This window comes from Bombina bombina, chromosome 2, assembly GCF_027579735.1.
Source record: "Bombina bombina isolate aBomBom1 chromosome 2, aBomBom1.pri, whole genome shotgun sequence".
NCBI classification, from domain to species: domain Eukaryota; kingdom Metazoa; phylum Chordata; class Amphibia; order Anura; family Bombinatoridae; genus Bombina; species Bombina bombina.
Genome location: NC_069500.1, coordinates 494840775 through 494866533, shown reverse-complemented (window position 1 = coordinate 494866533; position 25759 = coordinate 494840775). Strand labels below are relative to the sequence as shown.

The following is a 25759-nucleotide window of genomic DNA, read 5'->3' as shown; positions in this document are numbered from 1 at the left end:
TTAAAATGTAATAATTGGAGGTTATTTAAACTTTATTTAAAACTTTATTTAAAAATGAGGAGAAATGAAAAGGAAAAATTGAAAAATTATACAAAAGGTGCTACTAAGGAACCCTAAATCTATTTAGAACAAATCACATAAAAGCTGCTATGTCGATATCTATATTCAATCCTTTTGGATGTAAGCTATTAAGTTTTTGTATCCAAAAAGTTTCTTGCTTCCTTAGGCTCATCAACCTATTACTACAACTGTTAGGTATCCAATCAATTGCTTGTATTCTAAGAGACCTAGGGTCTCCCCCATGGTGTTCTGCAAAATGTATTGGTACACTGTGATTATCGACTTTTTCTTTTATATTGTATAAATGTTCTGTCAGTCTACTTCTTATCTTCCTTTTAGTGCGCCCTACGTAGATTTTGTTACACCCACAGGTTAAGAGGTACACTACATAAGTGGTGTCACATGTACATCTACTCTTAATATTAAAAGACTTAATGCCATCGCTATCTTTAAATTGATTATCCTTATTGATATGTTTGCACATACTGCAGATTTTCTTCCCACACTTGTATGTGCCTGGTTTTAGACTCAGCCAATTGCTTTTTCTATTGATTTCTGTTGTTTCAAACTTCCTCAATTTACTGGGAGCTAGAAGGTTTTTCAAACTTCTCCCTTTCTTAAAGGTGAACACAGGTTCTTCTGTCAGAATAGGAGCCAATACAGGGTCAGTCTTAAGAACACCCCAATGTTTTTTAATAACATTTTTAATAATTTTATGACCCTCATTATAGGTAGTAATAAACCTTAAAGTATCCTTATTGTCTTGAATTGATTTATTACTTTTAGGTTTTAGGATGGAATCTCTATCTGCTTCCTGCGCCCTATTGTATGCTAGTTCTATTGTATTTCTGTTATAGCCCTTTTCTCTGAATTTAGTCCTCATATTTTCAGCCTCTCTTTTAAACATCTCTATATCCGTACAGTTGCGTCTGAGTCTTAAGAACTGTCCATATGGCACATTATCTTTCCACCTTTTAAGGTGTGCACTTCCATTGTCTATGTAACTATTTCTATCTGTTGGTTTACTAAAATTACTCACCGCTGTTTTTAAGTTGTCCTCTACATATAACCAAAGGTCTAAAAATTCTATTCTTGTTCTTGAGTGTTTACCTGTAAAATTTAAATTAAAATCATTATTGTTCATATGTAGTAGAAAATGATTTATCAATGATTCGTCACCATCCCAGAGGATAATTACGTCATCTATATAACGATAATATTTTATAATATTATTTATAAAAGGATTATTGTTCCATACCTTCTCAATTTCAAATCTGTGCATATAAATATTAGCATACGATGGGGCAAATGTAGTCCCCATCGCTGTTCCTTTGACCTGTCTATAAAACACATTTTCAAAACTAAAATAATTGTGCTCTAAAATGAATCTCGTGCAATCAAGGATAAAATTCAATTGTTCTATTGAAAATTTCCAGTTCAACAGTTCCATTTCAAGGGCCTTCAATCCTTTCTCATGGGGGATTGAGGTATAAAGCGCTGACACGTCTAAAGTTACCCAACAGTAACTTTCTTTCCAATCTAAGCCTTCAAATATATTGATGGTTTGTGTGGTGTCCTTGATATATGATTTAGTATTTTTAACAATTGGTTGTAAGTAAAAATCAATATATTTTGAGACTTTGTCACTCAGGGAATCAATCCCTGAGATTATAGGCCTCCCAGGTGGCTTTTGTATATCCTTATGCACCTTTGGCAGGTGATAGAAAATTGGGATCCTAGGTTCATTCTCCTGTAGGTATCTAAACTCATCGTTATCAAGGACTCCTTCTGTTTTTGCTAACACTAATATTTTATTTAGCTTATTCTGATATTGTTTAGTTGGATTCCCATTAATAATTTGATAAGTATCTGTGTCTTTTAGTAGATTGTAAGCTTCAGCTAAATAGTCTTCCCTCTTCTGTATGACAATCCCACCCCCCTTATCTGCTGCCCTAAAAATGATATCTTTATTATCCATCAATTTCTTAAGAGAATTTCTCTCCTGGGAGGTTAAATTATCATTGTACTTATTAACTAAATTCTTCCTTTTCTTGTGAAATAAATTAAATACTTCTTCCATAACCATTTTTGTAAAAACTGGAATTTGATCACCTTGTGTCCCAACTGGATAAAATGTGGAAGGTCTTTTCAGATTACTATGCTTAATCGTAGATTCTTCCTCGTATATAGAAATATTTAGCAATTCCTCTATTGTATTGATACTCTCATTAACATCCTGGCCATTCACACCCATATCTTCTAGGGATTTCAGAATGGACAAAGTTTCTATATCTTTCCCTTCTAAATGATCTTTGTTAACGGTTGATTTCAAATTACATTCCTTTTTAGCATAAAATCTTTTTAAAACTAACTTTCTAACAAATTTCTGGATGTCGATAAACACTTCAAAATCATTAGGTAATGTTTTAGGTGAAAAATTAAGACCTTTGTTTAAAAGTTTGATATCATTCGCATCTAATTCTAAATTAGCCAAATTAAAGATATCTAATTCCTGTCTTCTTCTCGTCTCTGCCTTCTGTTTGGTTGTTGTAGCTCTTGTCCCTCCTCTCTTTCCTCTCCTTGTTCTAAACCTCTTTTGTTTTGTCTTTGTCTGGTCTCCCACGCTCCTTGTTGTGTGTGCCTCAGTTCTGGTTCTAGTCTCGGATTGTGGGGCAAAGTTGTTTTCCCTAAAAAATGGTTCTGATGGTTGATATTCCCCTCATGTCTTTGACTATTTCTCCATTCATTATTCTCTGATCTATGGTTATATTCTTGATAGTCAGATTTGGGGCGAGCCCCCAAAGTAGACCAGCTTGATTCATTTTGAAATTGATTAAGCACTTCAAATCTATTCGATGTACTAATGTTGGGACCATTTAAATTTTCTCTGTGATTGTCCCTCCTATTAAAGTTAGGTGGGCCATCTCTATCCTCCCTTCTTCCCTTCCATTGTTCATGATTGCCATAACTATTATGATTATTATTTGGATATTCATAATGTTTATTCATCCAAACCTGCCTATTAGTGTTATCATTAAAGGGTCTTCTATGGTTCCCACTCTTATTGTGATTATAATTATCCACATATGTTCTATTAGTTGGCGGAACTATCCTATTGTTGTTATTAAAACCTACTTCATTTCTATTCATACCTCCTTCAGGTTTTTCCTCAGTATGTTGATAATGAATACCTATTTGAGTGTTACCTCCTCTTTTAAAATCATTTCCCTGGGGGTTTTTACCTCTATTTATTAATCGCATATTTTCAGTTTTAGTTTTGAAAATGTGTTTTATAGACAGGTCAAAGGAACAGCGATGGGGACTACATTTGCCCCATCGTATGCTAATATTTATATGCACAGATTTGAAATTGAGAAGGTATGGAACAATAATCCTTTTATAAATAATATTATAAAATATTATCGTTATATAGATGACGTAATTATCCTCTGGGATGGTGACGAATCATTGATAAATCATTTTCTACTACATATGAACAATAATGATTTTAATTTAAATTTTACAGGTAAACACTCAAGAACAAGAATAGAATTTTTAGACCTTTGGTTATATGTAGAGGACAACTTAAAAACAGCGGTGAGTAATTTTAGTAAACCAACAGATAGAAATAGTTACATAGACAATGGAAGTGCACACCTTAAAAGGTGGAAAGATAATGTGCCATATGGACAGTTCTTAAGACTCAGACGCAACTGTACGGATATAGAGATGTTTAAAAGAGAGGCTGAAAATATGAGGACTAAATTCAGAGAAAAGGGCTATAACAGAAATACAATAGAACTAGCATACAATAGGGCGCAGGAAGCAGATAGAGATTCCATCCTAAAACCTAAAAGTAATAAATCAATTCAAGACAATAAGGATACTTTAAGGTTTATTACTACCTATAATGAGGGTCATAAAATTATTAAAAATGTTATTAAAAAACATTGGGGTGTTCTTAAGACTGACCCTGTATTGGCTCCTATTCTGACAGAAGAACCTGTGTTCACCTTTAAGAAAGGGAGAAGTTTGAAAAACCTTCTAGCTCCCAGTAAATTGAGGAAGTTTGAAACAACAGAAATCAATAGAAAAAGCAATTGGCTGAGTCTAAAACCAGGCACATACAAGTGTGGGAAGAAAATCTGCAGTATGTGCAAACATATCAATAAGGATAATCAATTTAAAGATAGCGATGGCATTAAGTCTTTTAATATTAAGAGTAGATGTACATGTGACACCACTTATGTAGTGTACCTCTTAACCTGTGGGTGTAACAAAATCTACGTAGGGCGCACTAAAAGGAAGATAAGAAGTAGACTGACAGAACATTTATACAATATAAAAGAAAAAGTCGATAATCACAGTGTACCAATACATTTTGCAGAACACCATGGGGGAGACCCTAGGTCTCTTAGAATACAAGCAATTGATTGGATACCTAACAGTTGTAGTAATAGGTTGATGAGCCTAAGGAAGCAAGAAACTTTTTGGATACAAAAACTTAATAGCTTACATCCAAAAGGATTGAATATAGATATCGACATAGCAGCTTTTATGTGATTTGTTCTAAATAGATTTAGGGTTCCTTAGTAGCACCTTTTGTATAATTTTTCAATTTTTCCTTTTCATTTCTCCTCATTTTTAAATAAAGTTTTAAATAAAGTTTAAATAACCTCCAATTATTACATTTTAAATATAAAATGAATTTCTTAATAATATAGTGTTAGGTAATAATCATATTTTTAATACATACAATACAGTTTAAATGTTATCCCCAGAATGTTTTTCATGTATAGATAAATTTTGATTAACTTGCAGGGATTCAATTTCTTAATATGTGCATAAAACAGTTTGTATTAATTTTAAGTATTAATTTTACACATATCTCTTATAAAATTTTACCTAGTTAAAGGATTTTAATATTATTGCTACATACTTATGTTTTAGGATATTTATATTTGGTGCTAATTAATTGTTGTTTGCGGCATATATTAATTTTAGATTTGTTGTTATTAAACCGTATATCTTTGTTATCAGGAAAAGTAACATAGCATTATGGATTTGGTCTCTAGGACCCAGAGCATATACTTTTTACCTGTAGAACATAGAGGAAATTTTAACCAATAGGATCTGCTATGAGGGTTTATATTGTGACGGATATCGCATACACCCAGCATTTGACTCTTCATCCTCTTGAGAAAGTCTGCACGATAGCAGAAGAAACGCGTAGAGGTATCATAGGATTGTACTTTGGCTCTTCAGAGGAGCCGTAGTTCTAGGAATAGAACGCTTTTTGTTTTTTGGACATTCAGGGCTACCATAGCCCCAGGAACAAGGATTTCCCATACACTGACAGTTCCGGTGAACAGCAGAAGGGAACGGACATTGGGGAAAAAAAGAAAAAAAGACAACTAGGCTGTGAAAACAGACCGGAGCAGCTGAGTATTTGGATATTTTACCCTAAAGGAGAAAGCTGTGTTTTTAAACTGCTGTATTATTAATAAAACATTGTAAGTGCATATTTTTAAGAGCAGCAGCGTTTGTGTTATTTATTGCACTTGAGTCTCTCTTTGCGCTTTTTTTCTTTTTCAGAGTGAAAGTTTTTGCCCTACTTCATTTGGTGTGAAGGATCCATTTGGTAAACAAGCAGCAGAGGACTATAGTGATTTATGGACTGACATCTTTTGGAAAGTGGTAAAACGTTTTTGTTATTCCATTTGTTTTAATATTGATTTGTGTGTATTCTGTTTTGATTACCCTATAATTGCATACAGGGATTTGATTTATTTATCTAACATTTGTTGGATACCACACATGTTTGTTGTAAAAATTGATAAACAGAATTGACATTAGCGATTTTATTATAATTTTAAGAGGGAGTTAGCGCCACTTTTATTTATTTTTTGGTGGGTTAGTATTTTCTGAGCCTGTCAAGTCCTTCTTTTGACCCATTTTGCCAAAGGAAAGGAAGTTGCCTAATAATTATGCACACCTGATATAGGGTGTTGATGTCATTAGACCACACCCCTTCTCATGACAGAGATGCACATCACCTAATATGCTTAATTGGTAGTAGGCTTTCAAGCCTATACAGCTTGGAGTAAGACAACATGCATAAAGAGGATGATGTGGTCAAAATACTCATTTGCCTAATAATTCTGCACACAGTGTATACATATACACACACACACACACACATAACAACACTTAAAAGTACAATAATAAAAGCACAACTCCAGGGAATAGTTGGCAACTAATTAGTGCACTGTATTCCAATCAATTCAGGCATGCTCAACATGGGTAACTATCTCCATTAAAAGGGATATTGAACCCTAATTTTTTTCCTTTCGTGATTCAGATAGAGCGTGCCATTTTAAGCAACTTACCAATTTACTCATATTAACAATTTCTTTGTTCTCTTGGTATCTTTATTTGAAAAAGAATTTAAGCTTACGAGCCAGCCCATCTTTGGTTCGGCACCTGGGCACAGCTTGCTGATTGCTTAAATGTACCCACCAATTAGCAAACGCTATCAAGGTTGCTGAACAAAAAAGGGGCGGCACATAAGCTCACATTCCTGCTTTTTCAAATAATGAGACCAAGAGAATGAATACAAATTGATAAGAGTAAATTAGAAAGTTGCTTAAAAGTGCATGCGTTTTCTGAATCATGAAAGAAAAAAAATTGGGTTTAGTATCCCTTTAATGCAAAAGCCACAAGTTAAAAGATCCCTATCTAAATGTCTACCTGGACTCATAATCCAAATATAGGGTGGCAATCTTCCTATCCTCTAATGACAAAGTGCATTAACTATTTAAAAGGGACAGGGTGCTCCCGTGTGAGCCCTCCTTCCTAATAACATGTAACTATAAAGGCACAATTAACTCCCCTGAAATTGGGATAGCACGCCTGACATGCATTTAACCAAAGGCTTTGTTTTATTTCCCTACCAATTTTGGTTTAAGACGATTGTTTGTGATATTGGATCTAATAGAGTGCTTGAGGATTTTACTTTTTTCTTCTTTTGTATCCTATAATTATTGCAATAGCATCCAGCTCCTACCACCATAGGATGCCTATGGCTGGTACTTTATACCCAAGGTGGGATTTGATATTCTTTTCTATTACCCAACAATATATGCTTATCAACACAGAATGGGGTAAGCTATTGCTCACATGGAGCGTATTATAACCACTAGACCTCTGTATGTCCCCCCCACAACCTTTATACTATTATAATTGACAATGCATTAATTACCTGATGCCATACCAGCAGATGGAGTCTTGATCCATTATGGTGTTTTCTCTCACTGCCAGTTAATATTCCCACTTTCTACTATCCCCACTGAAGCAATTCGATGTTGTGCTGATTAACCTAGATTCCCTCTAGTATTTCAATTCCATTATGATAAACTACCATTCTCAATGCCAGACTTATTTGCCTGGTCACACTGATAATATCACTGCAGAGGTTACTCTGGAGCATACATACATACATACTTAAAACTCATGAGAGTCTATGATTACGGCACCTGGCAAAACGTATAAGACCGTTTGTCTCCTGTCTTACCTGTGATACAATATTTAACATGCATTAAATAAAGCTTTGATTTCAAGAAGGGTGTTACCGGAGTAGCAGAAGTGTAAGAGTGTACCCGCTCCGCAAAGTGGATGCTACTGGCACAGAGGTTTGAGATGAACAAGCCTATGTGGTGAATATATCACTGTGACACATGAACTAACCGGTGAGATGACCATTGGTATGCTAAGCTTGTGTCTGTTATACGGACACCGGGTTAATATGCTTACTAACGGACTGTCCTAGATTGGTTGGAGACTCTCTCTATAGTTTATACTAAAAACTCATGTCTGTTTTACCTAACAGTTTAAATACTACAAAAGTATACCTAATGCCTGCACTGAAGGCTGAAAATGTGATGTCCTGAAAACACTATATTACACCTAAACAGAGTCTAAATATATCCAAAACCCAGAATTCACTGTATTAGTTTATTTTTGTTTTTACTCACCTGAGTCCATTCCTGCTCCATCATCAAGAAAGCAAAGCATAAATCCACCTCGCAAGTCTTCTCTCTGCACTGCAGGTAACAATATATCCACTATTACTGTGCAAACTGGTAACTTCACAAGTTATAGGTTAAATATTTCAGATGTGTTTAAAGGCAAAAAAAATTAGAGAGAGAAAAAACACAAGAATTGTGTTTTTTTTTCCAAAAAATCCTTAAAAAGGGACACAAGTCAAAATAAACTTTTATGATTCAGATTTTGCACAATCTTGTTATATACACAGTTTCTGGAGAACAAAATCCTACTGAGCATGTGCACAAGCTTAGAGGGTATACGTATACTACGCTGTAATTGGCTGATGTCTGTCACATTATACAGGGGGCCGGAAAGTAGGAGAAAAAATTAATTTGTCAGAAAAAAAAATCTGAAATTCAGAGTAGCTGTTAAATCATTGTATTTTTATTATGCACTTGTTAATTCTGCAATTATACTGCATTGAGTGGTCCTTTAAGCAAATAAAGTACAATGTAACACAAAATGATATACTGAAACAAAAAATTTGCAGTTTGCTTACATCTGTTTTTATTATTGAACACTAGCTATAGTATGACAAAAATCTAAAAATGCTAACATTACACACTGGCCTTTAAATTTACTGGCCATTGTAAGTGTTATTTTTACACTAAAACATACCTGTAAAAATATCGATCCTTGTAGCATCAGCATCTCTAAATAAAACACATTTTTTTTATCAATTTAGATATTATGTTAACTTAGAAACACACTGTGACATGATATAGACACACATTTCAATACATTACATATTCATTTACAAGGAACTATAAATGTCTTTTTTGCTGTGCATATGTTTTAAACAGGGAACATAAAGATAAATAAATACTAGAACTAGCTACGTTTTCAATAAAATATGTTCATTGAATATTATATGCATTGCAAAAACTGGACTAATTAAAAAACAGTGCACAGTGAAATGATTAAAAAAACACGGCAGCAGAGCCAGGGAGAGGGGGGCGGAGCTAGCCAGCCAGGGAGATGGCCGCGGCTTGAGACAGCTCCTGAGCCCTATCTGGCTGGGAGGCAGAAAAAACATCCCAGAACAGGAAAAAAGTTGGCCCGGAGGGGATTAATAAATGCTCCAACAAAGAGACAGCCTGATGTGAAGCAACGGAGTTACAGGGACTTGTATAGAGCGCTTATTTAAAGGCGCATCGGCAGAGGCCTACACACACCAGAACCCCGCGAAACTCACAGCAGAGATCAGCACCCAAGACTGGGACAGAGGCAGAGGTAAGGGGTACATAGGAAGCTATGTCAAAAAATTAAGCCGACTTCACACAAGATTGCCCCGCACACAATAATGGCGCTTTAATCAGCATATCAAACAAGCGCACGGCTCACCGCTGCAGGGCTGAGGCCCGATAACAGAATGACCGCAATGACAGTCAGCACAAATGCTTGGTGGCAATAAGGGCACTAGATGTCGTCGGAGAAGCAAGCAGCTGTCATATATGCATAGAATAATCTGTTGAATCGTGTGCAAGGGGAAAGGAGGCCTGTTCAGTGTGGGGCAGCATAAAAGCCTATTGCGCATACCTCACTCTCCATAACATTTAACAATGTGACTTTAGCTAAACCTGCTACTGCAATCGCTCCTGAGCTACAATTAATGACAGAGTCCTGTAGCGTTCAAATTTACATATTCATGTGTGAGGGGAGACTTGATTAACAGCTTATCTTCTGAGAAGGATCTCGCACACTAACTCATTTAAACGTAGTGAGAACATAGCAAACTTACTGACATTTAGAGATACAATCATGTCCCCTAAAAACCTAACAAAAATTGTGCAGTCCCTAAACAAAGAAGCCATAAAACTCCCTCAGTTAATAACTTCTTCAAGTCTGTGGAAGTTAAATCCACTAGCTTAAACCCTACTGATGACCATTAATCTGTCACAGCCTACTCTTCTTCAGATTCAGAAACTGTGGCTGATTCCATAACTGTACCAAAAGCTTTATTTGAATCACTACCTTCAAAAAAGGACTTTTCTACCTTAGTTCTACAAGTGAACCAATGCATCAAGGATGAGATTAGTGAGCTTAAGAAAGAATTATCAGATATTGGGCACAGGGTAGAAGCGGTGGAAAATAACCATGCTACAGCTATAACGGAACTGCACTCCATTATACACAAACAGGGCGAAGTGATACATGATCTAGAAGAAAAAGTGGAGGACGCCGAGAATAGGAGCAGGAGGCATAACATTAGAATCAGAGGGGTATCTGAATCTATACCACCATCAGGCCTGGAGCAATATCTACAGGATCTCTTCAATTCTTTGAAACAAACAGAATCCCCTATTAAAATCGATATTGACAGAGCGCACAGATCATTGCGTCCCAAGCCTGCAGACACGCAACCCCCTAGGGATGTGATTGTATGAATTACAAATTTTCAGGTCAAAGAAGAACTCATGAAGTTGGCTCGTGAACAACAACCTGTCAGATATGAAAATGCAGTTATCCAATTCTACTCAGATTTGTCTCAGAGAACTCTCACTAAGCGTAAGGAGCTAAAACCCTTATGCTTCTTAGAAAAATGAATATTCAGTATCGTTGGGGCTTCCCCTTTCATTTTATTATCTCATGGCAAGGGAAAAGATTCACCGGCTCCTCACCTGGAGACATCAATAAGATCTGCAAAGCTATAGATATCTCTCCTCCAGAGATGGAGGGAGCTACGGTTTCACAGGATCAACATAGCAAAGGAATCAACAGAGATCCTCTTCCCCAGAGGAGGGAATGGCAGCAAGTACAGCAAAGGAAAACCCGCAGGCAGAACACAGACATCCAAAACCATCTTCCAGAAAAGGGATGATTCTAGGCCAGTCGGGCTGTATCGTTTATTATTTCTCCTTGAATATATTGCAATGTTGGTATATCTATGTTTTCATCCTCTTTTACAGGAATCACTCCTGGAGGACTCTCCCCAGATAACAAATGGCTTGTAGTAAATAGGTTAAGACTGTTATAATGACGCTCACAAAAGTTCACGAGTTAGCCAGGTCTTTCTGCCCCTTTCCCCCTTCCTGCTGGCCTCAACCTTTATCTACCTACACTCGCAGGAAGCGAGTCAAAGGTTAACAAAATGTTTCTTCTAATTCTATGAAGTTTCTGTTCAAGCTTAAGATGATGTAACATTATGGCTCTCAGCCAGTTGGGAGACATTTTTTCTCCCTTAGTTTAGATGTCTTTTTCTACCCTCTCGGAAAGAGGAAGGGTAAAGTGTTTTTTCAGTTTTTTTATTGTAATGTTTTATTTTTTTACTGTTATTCTTTACAGGCGTAACCAAATGTAATCAAAGGATACTAAAAGGGAAGTATGTAAATATGATAATTTGTCACAGATCAATTATGCACACAGATGGTCATAAGGAATAAGGGCACACAACAGGAGTTAAACATCATAACTCAAAATGCTAAAGGACTCAATTGTCCAAATAAGCGTAGATTAGCTCTATTAGATATGCACAAAAACGGAGGGCAGGTCCTCATGTTACAAGAGACGCATTTTAAAACTAAGCACATACCTAAGTTTTTCTCTGCCAATTACCCACAGCATTTCCATAGCTCCCACCCTTCCAAGAAAATAAATGGGGTCAGCATCTTAATACATAAGTCAATAACCTTTAATAAGATCCACATAGAACGTGATAGAGGGTAGATTCTTATGTGTTACAGGCCTTCTTTTCGGTAAGCCCATTACCCTAGTAAATATGTACGCACCTAATAGACTTCAAAGCAAATTTATTAACACAATCACCAATTCCATTTTAACCCATACTAAAGGCTCATTGATCATGGCTGGGGATCTCAATGTTCCTCTAAACCCACAGATTGATTGCTCCAACCCGAACACTAGGCTAAAAACACCAAATATGCAAAGTATATGGCAAAACCTTAAATTGCTAGGGGTTCATGATTCCTGGAAATATCTAAACCCTCAGAAAAGAGACTTTACTTTCTTTTCCAATCCTGGTAGATGCTATTCCCGGTTAGATTATATATTTCTAGACCATTTGACCCTATCGTATTGGTCTGACCACTCATTAGTATCTTGCAGAATAGCTTGGCCATCCGCCCCCCTTAGAACTTTCCAATGGAGGCTAGATGAGTCTCTACTCAAAGGTTAAAAACATAGCTAAACATATTAAATCTTACTTCATTATAAACAACACCCCAGGTGTACCAGTAACAACCCTATGGGAAGCACATAAAAGCACAATAAGGGGCGAACTTCTTAAATCCAAAGCATACATAACAAAAAAGAGAAGGGAAGAATTTACCTCCTTGGCAAAAGAAATAAATGAGCTAGATTTCTCACATAAACAAGAACCTGACAATACCTTTATCTTAGAACAATTGACTTCCAAACGCGAGCAATTAAATAGATTACTCCAAATAAATGCTCAAAGACAATTACTGTCTTTCCAACAAACTTTCTACCGGAAGGGAAATAAACCGGGGAAATGGTTAGCGAGAACTTTAAAAAAAAGACAACAACGCACATATATACATACACTCAGTTAAAAACGCTTCAGGAAAACAATTAGAAGACACCCATAAAATCGCTGAAGAGTTTAAATCTTACTACCATAGACTCTATAACTTATTCCCAGACAGGACCGAGGTAGACCACAGCCAACAATACCAAGACAAAATACAAATGCCACAACTAAGCAGGGAGCAAAAAGAGATCTTAGATCAACCCTTCAGTATCAAAGAAGTGACCGACGCAATACACACCTTAAAATCAAATAAAGCACCGGGCCCGGACGGTTTTTCAGGCCTCTATTATAAAACTATCTCAAAATATCATGCCCCACACTTAACCTCCTTATTTAACCACATTGCTGAGGGATCTGGATTCCCAGATACCATGTTACAAGCATATATATCGGTTTTGGAAAAACCAGGTAAAATACCCGATAGACCAATCTCATCGCTCAACACTGACTTGAAATTATACGCAAAAATTCTAGCCTCCCGAATAAATCAAATCCTCCCACAACTGATCCATCAAGACCAGGCGGGCTTTGTGCCTACTAGGGAAGCGAAGGACAATACCGTAAAAGTTCTTAACCTCATAGACTTTATCTCCAAGACTAAGACTCCAACTCTTTTTCTATCCACCGACGCCGAGAAGGCATTTGACAGACTTGACTGGACTTACCTACAAATGACTCTTAGACGGTTCAACTTCCCCACAAAATTCATCCAAACAATAATGGCCTTATACACTAATCCCACCGCACAGGTCAGGGTAAATGGGACACTCTCAGAGGCCTTTGAAATAAGAAACGGGTCCAGACAGGGATGCCCTCTTTCCCCCTTACTATTTATTTTATCACTTGAACCACTTGCAATCAAAATCAGGGACAATAACCATATCAGAGGAGTAGAGGTGGGACCCAGACAGCATAAAGCAGCCATCTATGCAGACGACCTCTTATTGACGCTGACTGACCCTCTTGGATCTATCTCACATCTTTTGGGAGAGTATCTAACTTCTCAGTTAATATGACAAAGTCAGAATTCCTGCCAGTTAGCAACAGATACTAGAGGAAATTAGGAAACTCTGCCCCCTAAAAGCGCAACTTAGCAAGCTTAAGTATCTAGGAATTTATTTAACCCCAGACAGACAATCAACGCGTAAGCTCAATTATGAGGCTTTGATCAATGAGTTTCAATCCCTAACCTCCTCTTGGCTATTAAAAAATATATCATGGCTTGGTAAGATCCAAGCTGCAAAAATGGTGTTGCTCCCTAAAGCACTTTATATTCTTCAAGCTGTCCCTGCCCAACATGTTTCTAGAGAAGTTGACATACTGCAAAAGTTAATTAATGATTATATCTGGAGACAAAGACCTCCACGCATTAACAAAAGCACAATCTATAAATTACCAGCTCAAGGAGGGTTGGGAGTACCTCATTTAAACTCATATAAGTTAGCAATTTCTCTCCAGCACGTCCTAGATTGGTGCAGATCTGATGATGAGCAGGCTAAGGGATGGGTGCAGGTGGAAACGTACCTGGCAGGCACAAATCATTTAGGTAATAAATGCTGGAATCCTCAAGCCCTAAAGAATCCCATAGTTTCTCAATCCTCCATCTCCAATGAAACGTGGAAAGACTGGAAAATGGTGCTTAAATCATTCCCAAAAATCTCCACAAAATATTCCCCTTTAACGAGTTTATTGTCTAACCCGGAGTTCCCCCCAGGACTTAAACAGGACAGAAGCTCAGTTACCCCTACACAGCCCTTAATACGGATCCACACACTATTAGACAATAATAAGCTAAAATCAAAACAACAAATCGACACACTACATATTCCTTTCTTTGCCTCCTGGTTTAACTACCATCAGGCTAGGCATTTTATCTTATCGCACAGGCAAAAAGATGACCTTATGCGTCCTCTAACACAGTTCGAGCAGGCATGTGTGAGTGACTTAAGGTCCTTCAGGTCAGTCTCCACATTATATAAAATAGTACTAGAAAACAGATTCCCAAAGCTTCCATCATACACATTAAGGTGGGACAAGGAGTTAGACACATACACAGCTCCTAGAGACTCTTCAAGGGCAAAGGAAACCAACATAAAAATTTGCATGAGATGGTACTTGACCCCAGCTAAAATCAAGCACATATATAGAGGTAGTTCAGGAACGTAGTGGAGGGGTTGCGACCAAATAGGACGCATGACACACTTATGGTGGGAGAGCAAACCAATAAGAAATTTCTGGTCGGAGATCTTTCAAGACATTAACTCAGTGCTGCATACACAGGTGAGCCCCAGTCTAGAAGTAATTCTCCTCCAAAACACCCCTCAGATAGTATGCAAAATATGCAGTCAGCTTTTCCAAATCATGATAAGCACCGCAAAACAAATGGTCCCTAGATGCTGGAAAACTACCAAAATACCAAATATTAGCGAATGGAGAAAACTGGTGGAATCGGATTTAACTTTGGAAAGATTTCATTACCTACAAGTTGGCAACCTAGATTTTTTCAAGGACATGCTGTTCCTTTGGGAACAATTTAAATATAAGCCCAATTAGACACAAGTCGCTAGCAGTCAGCTAACTATATGTTACATTCATTTTAAATTTTTCAACATTCTACTTCCTTATATGGTCACAGTTAGAGATAAAAATTTACGCCTTCTATACTTGAGTACACAAAGCTCAATTATTTAATGTTGTAATTTATTTTGTATGTTTTGGTTCTAGTTACCATGTTTTATTTGTATTATAAAATTATAGGCTAAAGCCTTGGAAGCTACAGTTGAAAGTTGTATTATCTGTAGGAAGTAGTCTTGCATTCAAAAGCATAGGCAACAAATAAAACATGGACTATAAGAAATTGTCGTCATAAAAAGTTGCCTTGGACTTACGCTAGGATGTATAGACCAAAACTCACATGGACTGCCTACATGACTATATGAAGGATGGGAGTATACTTGAAACTGCCCAGCCTTGAAAATATGGTTGCTACAGCTTTCTAATCTGAATTGTTGTATTTGTGCTTTCAATTGACTTTTTGTTTTGTATAAACTAATAAAAATAAAAAATATAAAATAAAAAAAACACGGCAGCAAATAAACCAGCTACATACCTGGCATTATCAACGAGTTCTGCCAAAGCTCCAAACAAGAACTCATGTGTTGTTCTGTAAAGGGAAAAGAAATGTAATAAAAATAAATAGCATGAAACATTTAAATTAGGAGAATATTATATTTCATGTTATTGTGGTTTAACAATAACGATACAATGTTTTCTGCTGTGTATATAGATAGGTAGTTTTCCATGCCTGATTTCTTATGAACCATATTAGAAGGAGAAATGTTTGCTTAGAACTGGTTTATGTTTAGGGGTTTGTACTGTATACTTTAAAAATACAGTCGGGTTTGACTCCTTCATATAGTGAGTGTGGGAATCATGCCCACCACTACTGGTCCTGGTAAGAACTCTAGACAAGCTGTTTAACAGGATCTGCTTATCAATATTTTGATAGATTTACTTCTGTACCTCATTTTAAAACTGTATTTTCTTTCGGACATTGTTCTGATAACTGCCATAATTAGAGAATATATATCTCATTATATATAAATTATTAATATTATAATCTACTACTGATATGGGTTTATGCTTTAGATTACCAGTCAAAATAAAATACAGGTTGTATTCCCAGGACAAATTCCAGGACATACTTGAAAACGAGAGAAATCTCAATGTATCCTTCCTGGTAAAATATTTTATAAATAAATAAATACACAAAGTTCCTCTAAATCAACCGAAATCCCATGCAAAATTTCCATTTCAGACAGAGCATTAGAGAATGAGGATTTAGGAATCTCAGCATCTTAGTGAGGATTGGTCTGCTTTAAAGGGACAGTAAACACCTTGAGATTCTTATATAAAATGTTTAGTTATGCACATTGAAAACAACTTTGGAATATATTTTCATTATTTAATTGTGCCGCTTTTTTTCCCAAGTAATTTCATTCTGAAATAGTCTGTTTTTGTCTTGAAGTTATTTTGTTTGGAAAAAATGTTCAAAAAGTCATAGCTAATTTATTAAATTAGTTTTTGTTCTTTTTGGAGAAAGGTAAGCTGTTGCTTTAAAGATTCATGAGTCTTTGGCATGTCGAGCCTACCAGAAACATTTTTTCTCAATCTGTCAGTTATATAAGAACTGTCATAAGTTCATCATATGCTGCAATTGTTTTTCAGTATCCACACTCCACTCTCCATTTGCCTTATTTGGTGGAGCCAATAAGAGCCACTATTCGCATTTGGTGCCCTGGGCAAGACAAATTTCAGCCCTCTTATTCCCCACATCTTGTATAGCACACTATATATATATATATATATATATATATATATATATATATATATATATATATATATATATATATATATATATATTTATTTATCTATAGAAGAAAAATACACTGCAGCAAAAAAAATTAAAAATGCTGCACTATTAATTTATTTGCAGTGTTCCTGCTAATATACAGTAAATTAACTGCATCCCTTATTGATAATTAGTTATATCAGCACAACCACAGTTCTGGAGATACATAGTGAGCCCAATTGCACAGTATGTAAATCCAAAAATACAAATAATGTTGACAATGAACTGAACATCTTATATTTCTCACACATAATATAGATCCAGACTTTCATGGAACAATTTGGTAAGAAGTAGAAAAATGATTAATATTACTAATAAAATAATAGCATACTGTGTACCTGTTTTTTTTATAATGTAACATATATTAAATATTTTGGGAGCATATGAGAGTAAGAAAAACAAAGTATGCATATACTAGAATTTGTTTCTCATGGTGGTGTATGGATAGTAGCAGCTGCTGACAGCGAGTACAGAATCACTCACAGTAACATCTGAAGCATCCCTTGTGATCATGGGTAACGCTGCCCCGATGTATGCAGTAAATCATGCTGACAGCTAGTGCTGTTTATGTAGTGCCTTCGCTGTATAGCAGCTAAATCTTTTGCTATGCCTAGTGCTATCACCATGGTAGAGGTCAGTTACATGCTGGAAGGCCCCGGGAAGCTAAGTGCTAGATTTATCAAGCTGAGGCGGACAGGGGCGCTGCAGCTCATCTCTGGCGGGACGAATTTCCCCGGAGGAATTTACCATTGCTGTTAAATACGCTAGTCTATCAACAAAGAGGGAACAATGTGAGGTGCGAGTCTAATCTCTCAATAGCTGTCTACAATCTATGCCTGTAAAATTACCAGCAAGACAGCACAAGGTCCCACAAAGCACAATGCCGGAGCTCGTGCTCTGCTCGCCCTGACCTAAGGGCGGGCCTGGATCCAATCTGGGCTTGAGTCTGCAGACAACAAGGCTATCCATGATCAGAATTTTAACATGAAATGTATTGCAGTTGTTGCAAGTTCTGTGTATTAGAAAACCTACATTTCTACATAGGATCTGAACATAACCATGAGATTCTTAAATAAAATTCTTAGGTATGCAATGCATTTTGAAAACAATATTCCAAAACAAGGTGGTAAAGATCTCTCCAAATGTATTGTTTTCAAAGTGGTCAAAGTACAAAGAAAATAATCTGAACGCCTTAATCCATGCTAGTTATTTAAAAAAAGAAAAATTAAATATATATAACATTACATACTGTATGTATGTATGTATATATACACATACATACACACATATATATATATATATATATATATATATATATATATATATATATATATCTATATCTATATCTATATCTATATCTATATATATATATATGAATTCATTTGTTACTGAGCAGGATGGTAGGCTTCCCTGAAAAAATGTCTTTATGGAGCGTTTAAAAGAATGCATATTAAAAGAAAGCCTGACGCAAGGAAGTGTGTTCCAGTTGGTTGGTGCAGCATGAGAGAAGTCCCGAGTCCTGCATGGGAAGAGGTTATAATACAAGATGCAAGACGCAGATCATTGTTGGATCTTAGGGGGTGTGCTGGAGTATATTTTTTGATTAGTGAGAACATGTTAGTGGGGAGCGGCAATGGTAAAGGATTTGTATCTCAGGTTGAGAATTTTGAATCAAATTCTGCTAGAACAATCTCCACTCCTCTGGGAAGGCTTTCCACAATATTTTGTAGTGTATATGTGGAAATTTGTGCCCTATCTGCCAAAATATTTTTTTTAGGTCAGGCACTGATGTTGGTAGAGAAAGTCTGGCTTGAAATTTACATTATAATTCATCCCAAAGAGGTTCAATGGGGTTAAGGTCAAAGTTCTGTGTAGGCCACTCAAGCTTCTCTACACCAAACTCGTCAAACCATGTATTCATGGACCTTGCTTTGTGTACAGGGGCAAAGTCATGCTGAAACAGGAAAGGGTCTTCCCCAAACCCTTGCCACAAAATTGGAAGTATCCAATTATCTATAATATCTTTGTAACCTAAAGCATTAAGATTATTCTCTAGAACTAAGGGGCCTAATGCAAACCCTGAAACACAGCCCCAGGCCTTATTTCTCCTCCACCAAACTTTACAGTAGGTATTATGTATTCTGGTAGGTAGCGTTCTCCTGGCATCTGTCACACCCAAATTCTTCCATCAAACTGCCAGATAGTGAAGTTTTGAAAACTGTGGGTTTTCTAATCCACAGAACGTGAAGCACACCCTGCAACAACTGCAATTCAACACATTGTATACTAAAATAATGATCATGGCTAGCCTTGCTGTCTGCAGACTCCAACATGGATTGACTTCCTCCAAATAAGGCAAATGCTTGAGTTTTGATACGGAAAAACAATTACTCCCAAAGGTGTTCAATAGGGTTAAGGTCTGCGCTCTGTGCAGGCCACACAAGTTTCTCCACACCAAACTTGTCCAACCATGTCTACATGGACCTCGCTTTATGAGCAGAGGCACAGTTATGCCGCAGCAGAAATGGGCCTTACCCAACTGGTTGCCACAAAGTTAGAAGCACCCACCCGTCTAAAATGTGTTTGCATCCTGTAGCATTAAGATGACCATTCACTGAAACTAAGGGGCCTAGCCTAAAAACTGAAAAACAGACCAAGACCATTTTCCCTCCTCTGTCAAACTTTACAGTAAGCAATATGTTTTTCAGTAGGTAGCGTTCTCCTGGTGTCTGCCACACAGATTCTCCCATCATACTGCAGAATAAAAACATTACTTCTAATTATGTCAAAATAAACCTACTACTATTCCAAACTTATAGTACGAATTCCAATAATCAAGATAATTAGGTTACTACACAGCCATCGCTAAACAAAAAGTTCCAGATCTATCAACATCACGTGAATTCACAATAGAGAAGTGGTTCTCAATTACTCAAGAACAAAATATTGGTATGTAATTTTATAAAGGTGTTTTAATCAATAGGAACATAATAAATGTGTACTCACAAAGAGAATTGCAGACATATTTTGTGGTTAGTGCTTCATACGGATAGGATTGAAGAAACTTCTATAAAAAAGGCATGGAAAACTTGGTGGAAGTACCTATATTTATATTACAATATATACATTTCCAGACACCAAAGATGATCCCTTTGTTCCAAATAAATAAATTGTGGGTGTTGGCTGTGCTATACGAGATACATAAACTCAAATGTCATACAAAAGTTTTGATAATTAAACCGAAACATGAAAAAAATACCTTTCTAAATAGTCAAAAGCCAAGTCACCTTCACCCTATCCATAAGTTACTCAGAACATGGAATTCAATTACATTTTATCATGTGCTAATATGATCGTCGGATGGGACTGCAAGATGAAGATATATATCATGTGTAAATATATATATATATATATATATATATATATATATATATATATATATATATATATATATATATATATATATATATATACATAAACATCCTCCAAGACTCGACACAGAAGTGACCACAGCATTTTCTACCAAATAACATAGAGGTTGAAAGCAGATAAGAACCAGAAAGCCCATCAAGTTTGAAAAATTTCTTGCTGAAGTATACACTATTTTTAAAAATAACCTTATGCGTAAGACAGCCTTTCTATTATTGCTTTACTGTTCAAAGTCATATGAATTTAACTGACACTTTTGTAACAGAGTAAGAAATGCAAAAGTAATAATTTACTTTTCGCTCAAAGTAGTTTAGGGAAACCAGTACAAATCCACAACTCACAAACATAATTCCAGGTCCTCAAGATAGTTTATGCCTTATGTTGGGTCCACAGCAAGATTCATTAAAAGTGTTTTGGACAATGGCATCATAGAGCAGAGGTCGACAAATCTGTTTAAAATTTAGGAGCCAGTAAGAATATTTAGTCGCCAGACATACTTTTAGAAGCCAGACAGTGGTATCAGTGGTAGCTCTATGGTGAATAACCCAAAACGTTTGGAGCCAGGAGTCAAATTCTAGGAGCCAAAGGCTCCCAGGCTCCTGGGTTTGTCGAGCCCTGTCAGAGAAAATTAATTAAACATTGTGGGCTTTTTTGGAGGGGGGTCCAAAAAGAGCAGAATATTTCAAAGCAGCATATTATCTTACACAAAAGAGATTAGTAAGAAGTAAACTATATAGATGCCTTTGAATAACTGCATGATTTTATAAAAATCAGCATAAAAAAACCACATGGTCTGATGTTCTATTTATGTTATTAAAATTCCCTCTAATCTGACATTTATCTTGCTTTTTTAAGACTTTCCCTGTTAAAAAGAGTAGACTTTGTAATTTTAACCTCATGTTCTGCTGCTTAAACTATAAGTTTTAAATAAGACTGTTCTGTTCAGTGAATTTTTTGCGGTAGCCAAACTGTTTCAGAAAACAAAGAATTTTCTGAAAGGCTTTATTAATTGCCCCACTTATTTGTCAAAGAACCTTTTTTCTTTAAAATGGTGAAACCAATAATAGTCCCAAAAGATAAGGGGATAATATAAAACATAGCCTTTATTTAGACAACTTAAAAAGTAAGCCAGTACACCAGGGCTCGACAAACCCAGGAGCCTGGGAGCCACTGGCTCTTAGAATATTACCCCTGGCTCCTAAAATTTGGGGTTATTCTTCATTTATCTATATACAAATGCCATTGTCTGGCTCCTTCATATTCTTTCTGGCTCCTAAATTTTAAACAGATTTGTCAACCCCTGCAGTACACCATAATCACAAGAGGCTGCTATTTTCAGACTACTGACTCTTGTCATTTATGGAATACCGGCTTGCTTTTTAAGAAGTCTAAATAAAAGCTATGTTTTACAATATCCCATCATCTTTTGGGACAAATATTGGTTTCATCATTTGGAGTTTTTCATTGCAGAGGTTAACAGGTGCCTCCAATTGTCAATCTGATGACATCACAGCTGCAGTCAACTTTCCACAAAGGCTGTGCACAGACACGAGCGATTCAAGTGTAGTCACAGCCACAAGTCCAGAATACTTAATCTAGTTTGGATCTGTGCAATTCACATGATGTTTCTGATGTATGAAAGTTACACAGCAAGACTTACACAGGTGGGGGTAGGTCACATTTGATTATATATATATATATATATTTCACTGTATAATAATAAAGTTCTTAAGTGACAAGAGGTTACTGGGGCTTGCCTTTAGCCCGTGTTGATCATTGACAGGCAAGGTATTTACTCGGCAGTTGGGCCGGTAATTAAACAGACTGTACTAATACGGTATACTGCCAATTACGTAGAAGAGACTATACAGTTCTTTTTCCACTGCAGATCTGGAAGTAGCAATCTTAGAATTGCTTTTTCAGCATAAGGATATCTGTCTATCATTGATTATAAGTGCTTAACTTTTTTTTTTTAGGTCACCCCATTTGAAAAGGGATCTACAATAATTATTTTAATATTGTGTTTTCTAGTAGAGTTAAAGTCTTCATAAAAGATTGTGCTTCAATGCAGTTCCAAGTTTACAGAATAAAAATTGCAAGGACCACAAGGTTCAAATACATTGTTCGACACTAAGACAGTGCGGTTGAAAGTTGTTCATATCGTCAAACAGCAGAAATTAATACAAGTTCACTTTTCTTCAGTGTCAATTTGTTGTAGATGATGATTTTAAAGAATCATAAAGAACAAACCTCCACAATCTGTACCAATCACATGCACCAACTGATTTATTAATCTCCATGAAATGACATTTCCTTAACTTCTAAGAATCCTTATTTTATCTTTAATTGTATTTTTTTTTATAATATAGTTTTAGTAACACATTATACCTATGCCAAATAAAGAAAATATTTACGAGTTGAAAAATGTGTCACTTTGAGAATACTGCATTATTAATCCTAAGTACGTTCTTACATGCAGGATACTCACGAATTAGTGTGCAGATATTCGAAGGTCAACTGAGCACGGTTTAAACTGCTATAGTTTGTAAAAGCCATGATTCCAGATACTGTGTCAAAAACCTCAGGATTTCAGTTCATAAAAAAATAAATGAAATAGCTGCATCCAGATATTTTAAGGTGTCCTTCTATAGTGCTGATATATTTAAAAATCTGTTTGAAAATGTTCCTGCATTGGAAACTTTACAGCAATTCCAGTTTAACGCATTATAACAAAGATATCTGTTCACTCAAAAATTCTTCAAATATCAATCAAAATGTGATAAATCAATGGAAATAAAATCACTCTGCTCTTCTGGTATTGGTATCTTTTTTCTCTTGCAATTTAAAAAAATCCACTTTCTGCTACTGTGACATATGCAAAGGAACAAATCTGTAGAGAAAAAACAAGAATGATTTTATATAAGCTGATTTGTTTCCCTCCTTTGTTTGCTATTTTCGTTTTAAGCTTAAATTATCTCTGATTAAATGACAACTAAAGATTTCTAAGCATCATTCATATAGCTAAAACCCGTATTATCCAGTGATCTTATATGATTCACAGCTATTGATTCGTTTCCAACGTTATATCGCATTTTCTCAATTTTTCTACATAGAATTCCTGATGGTTCCCAGGGCACGCGTTAATCTAAATATAACAATTACTAAAACCCGAACACAAAAAAACGTATACCATTGTCTGATACTAAAAAGTCACGTCGACATATTACCTGTTCACGTCGGTACCTGAAACTTCGGTTTCTAACTATTCTCCCTTTCCTTTTTTTTTTTCGCCCCCATTCTAAACCCCTCCCTTAATTCTCCATTGCTCCGACTTCCGGTAGCGACCCCCACCTCTTCCGCAATGCGCTAGCCCACCCCTGTATTCCGTGAACGCGCTCCCTCTTCAGGTTATTTCTTTGACGCGCAATATCAAACGAGTGTCGCTCTACGGTAAAGAAATATCTTCCGCTCTTTTTTTACGTTCCTGCAAGAACTTCGTACAGATGACATGCCTCATCGCTGGGTAGTAATACTACATGTATAGCCGCGATTGGCGATAAAATCTGCTCTTACGACAATCACTGCATTCGAGTAATCATCATCGGACAACTTGGTTGGATGAGAAGCGAGAATAAAGATGGGAGTGTATTAGGGATGCGTCACGAGAATTTCGCGCCGTCTGTTAGTTACGTGGCCGCTCTTGGGTTTATTTGATTGGCTGTGGTGAATGCGGGTATGTTGGGAAAACTTGTTGACGGTTCTGCGGAGATGGTTTTCGGTGTTGTTAAAAAGCTTTCTAGGCTGTGTTCGTTTATTTTGCGTTGCGGCTTTCTCTCTGCAAGTTACTTATCATGCTGGTATGTCAGCTGGTAAATTATGACCATTGCTTTTGGTAAGATTTTATGATCCCCCTAGAGCTTCTACAGTTTGCAAACCGTTGTCTGTTATATTTTCTGGCGTTAGTCGTGTTGCAGTAGATTAGTTTCAGCTATTTTCATTATATATTTTTTATTACTATGAAAGCTTGTAACCTTAAAGGGAAAATTGATAGTGGCATAGTATTTATTGGATGTTGTTAAATTTATTTAACTATTCCAGATATCCTTAACTGAATACTTTTTTGTGGACCTAATGCCACAACATAATAATATTTAAAATATGTATAAAAAATATTTTGCATTGATCTCTGATGGAGTTTTTATTTTCTTAGTAATGTCCATCTCACATTTCAAATTACTGAAATACTCTGGTGATTTGATTATTTTAAAGTAAATATGTACATTGCCCCTTAAAGGGACATATGCTTGAAAGTGATACAACACATCTGTAAAAAGCTGACAGGAAAACATCCCTTCAAAATCTATATGTAAAAACGGTGAGCTCTTTTGAGACAGGTGTAAATTAACTGTGTGTGGACAAGGCTCCTGATTTGGGAACCTGTCTGCCCGGCTTTGCATTGTTTGCTGCCCTTAGGTATCATGACTCACTTGTGTAATGCTGCCGCCTCTTGAGCTAATGTGTTCAGGATGATTTATATCCACCAATCTACTGACCTGCTGCTTTTTACATGGCAGAAAAAATGCCCTGCAAGGTCTCGAGTGGTATGCACTGTTTAGTACATTCAGCCCTTTACCTCAGCTTATAAGTGCTCTGTGAATAGTTATCCTTTAGTTTGTTTTTTTTCAGCTGCATGTTGTTGGGGGGGGGGGCACTCAGCTTAATTAGTGCTGTTGTCAAACTTTACTGCAACCTCACTGAATTCTTGTGAGATTTCAGAGTAAACGTCCTTAAGCTGAGGAGAGTAATAAAAGGACTATACCTGTATGTAACATGCACACCCTCCCTTGCAAGTCCTGGGAATGTGTTTAAAGTGATGGTTAACTATATCACGATTGCAGAATTCTAATCGATAAATCTAATCACAAAGTAAACTGCATTATTATTTTTCAAAGTACTTGAATTTTTAATATCTTATATTTAATATCCTTTCAATCAAGAGCCTTCCCTTTGCCCCCTCAACGGCAGTGTTCTTCATTTTATTGGCATGTAGAGCAGTCCCATATGCTCGACACGTATTACTCAATGTGCTTTTGAGTGCGTGTATGGATTCACATTGAAAATACGTACGGCTAAGCTTCTGATTGGATGCCGGATAAATCTCTCTAAAAAAAAAAGTGACAGTAGGGACTAGCAGGGTAAAGAGAGTATTACAAGAATATATTCTAGCCAAATTGACATCTACA

At 36.2% G+C, this 25759-nt stretch overlaps 1 protein-coding gene across 1 annotated transcript in view; it reads right to left on the bottom strand.

The window, feature by feature from the left end:
* The window catches only part of LOC128649132 (ATPase MORC2-like), a 457352-nt gene extending 433300 nt beyond the window's left edge, over nucleotides 1-24052 (bottom strand). Inside the window, 5 exon segments of the mRNA XM_053702217.1 lie at nucleotides 8094-8162; nucleotides 8785-8819; nucleotides 15786-15839; nucleotides 23005-23406; nucleotides 23744-24052. Of these exon segments, the coding sequence (XP_053558192.1) occupies nucleotides 8094-8162; nucleotides 8785-8819; nucleotides 15786-15839; nucleotides 23005-23072 (226 nt within the window). The 5' untranslated portion in view covers nucleotides 23073-23406; nucleotides 23744-24052.
* Between the last annotated feature and the right edge of the window lie 1707 nt (nucleotides 24053-25759).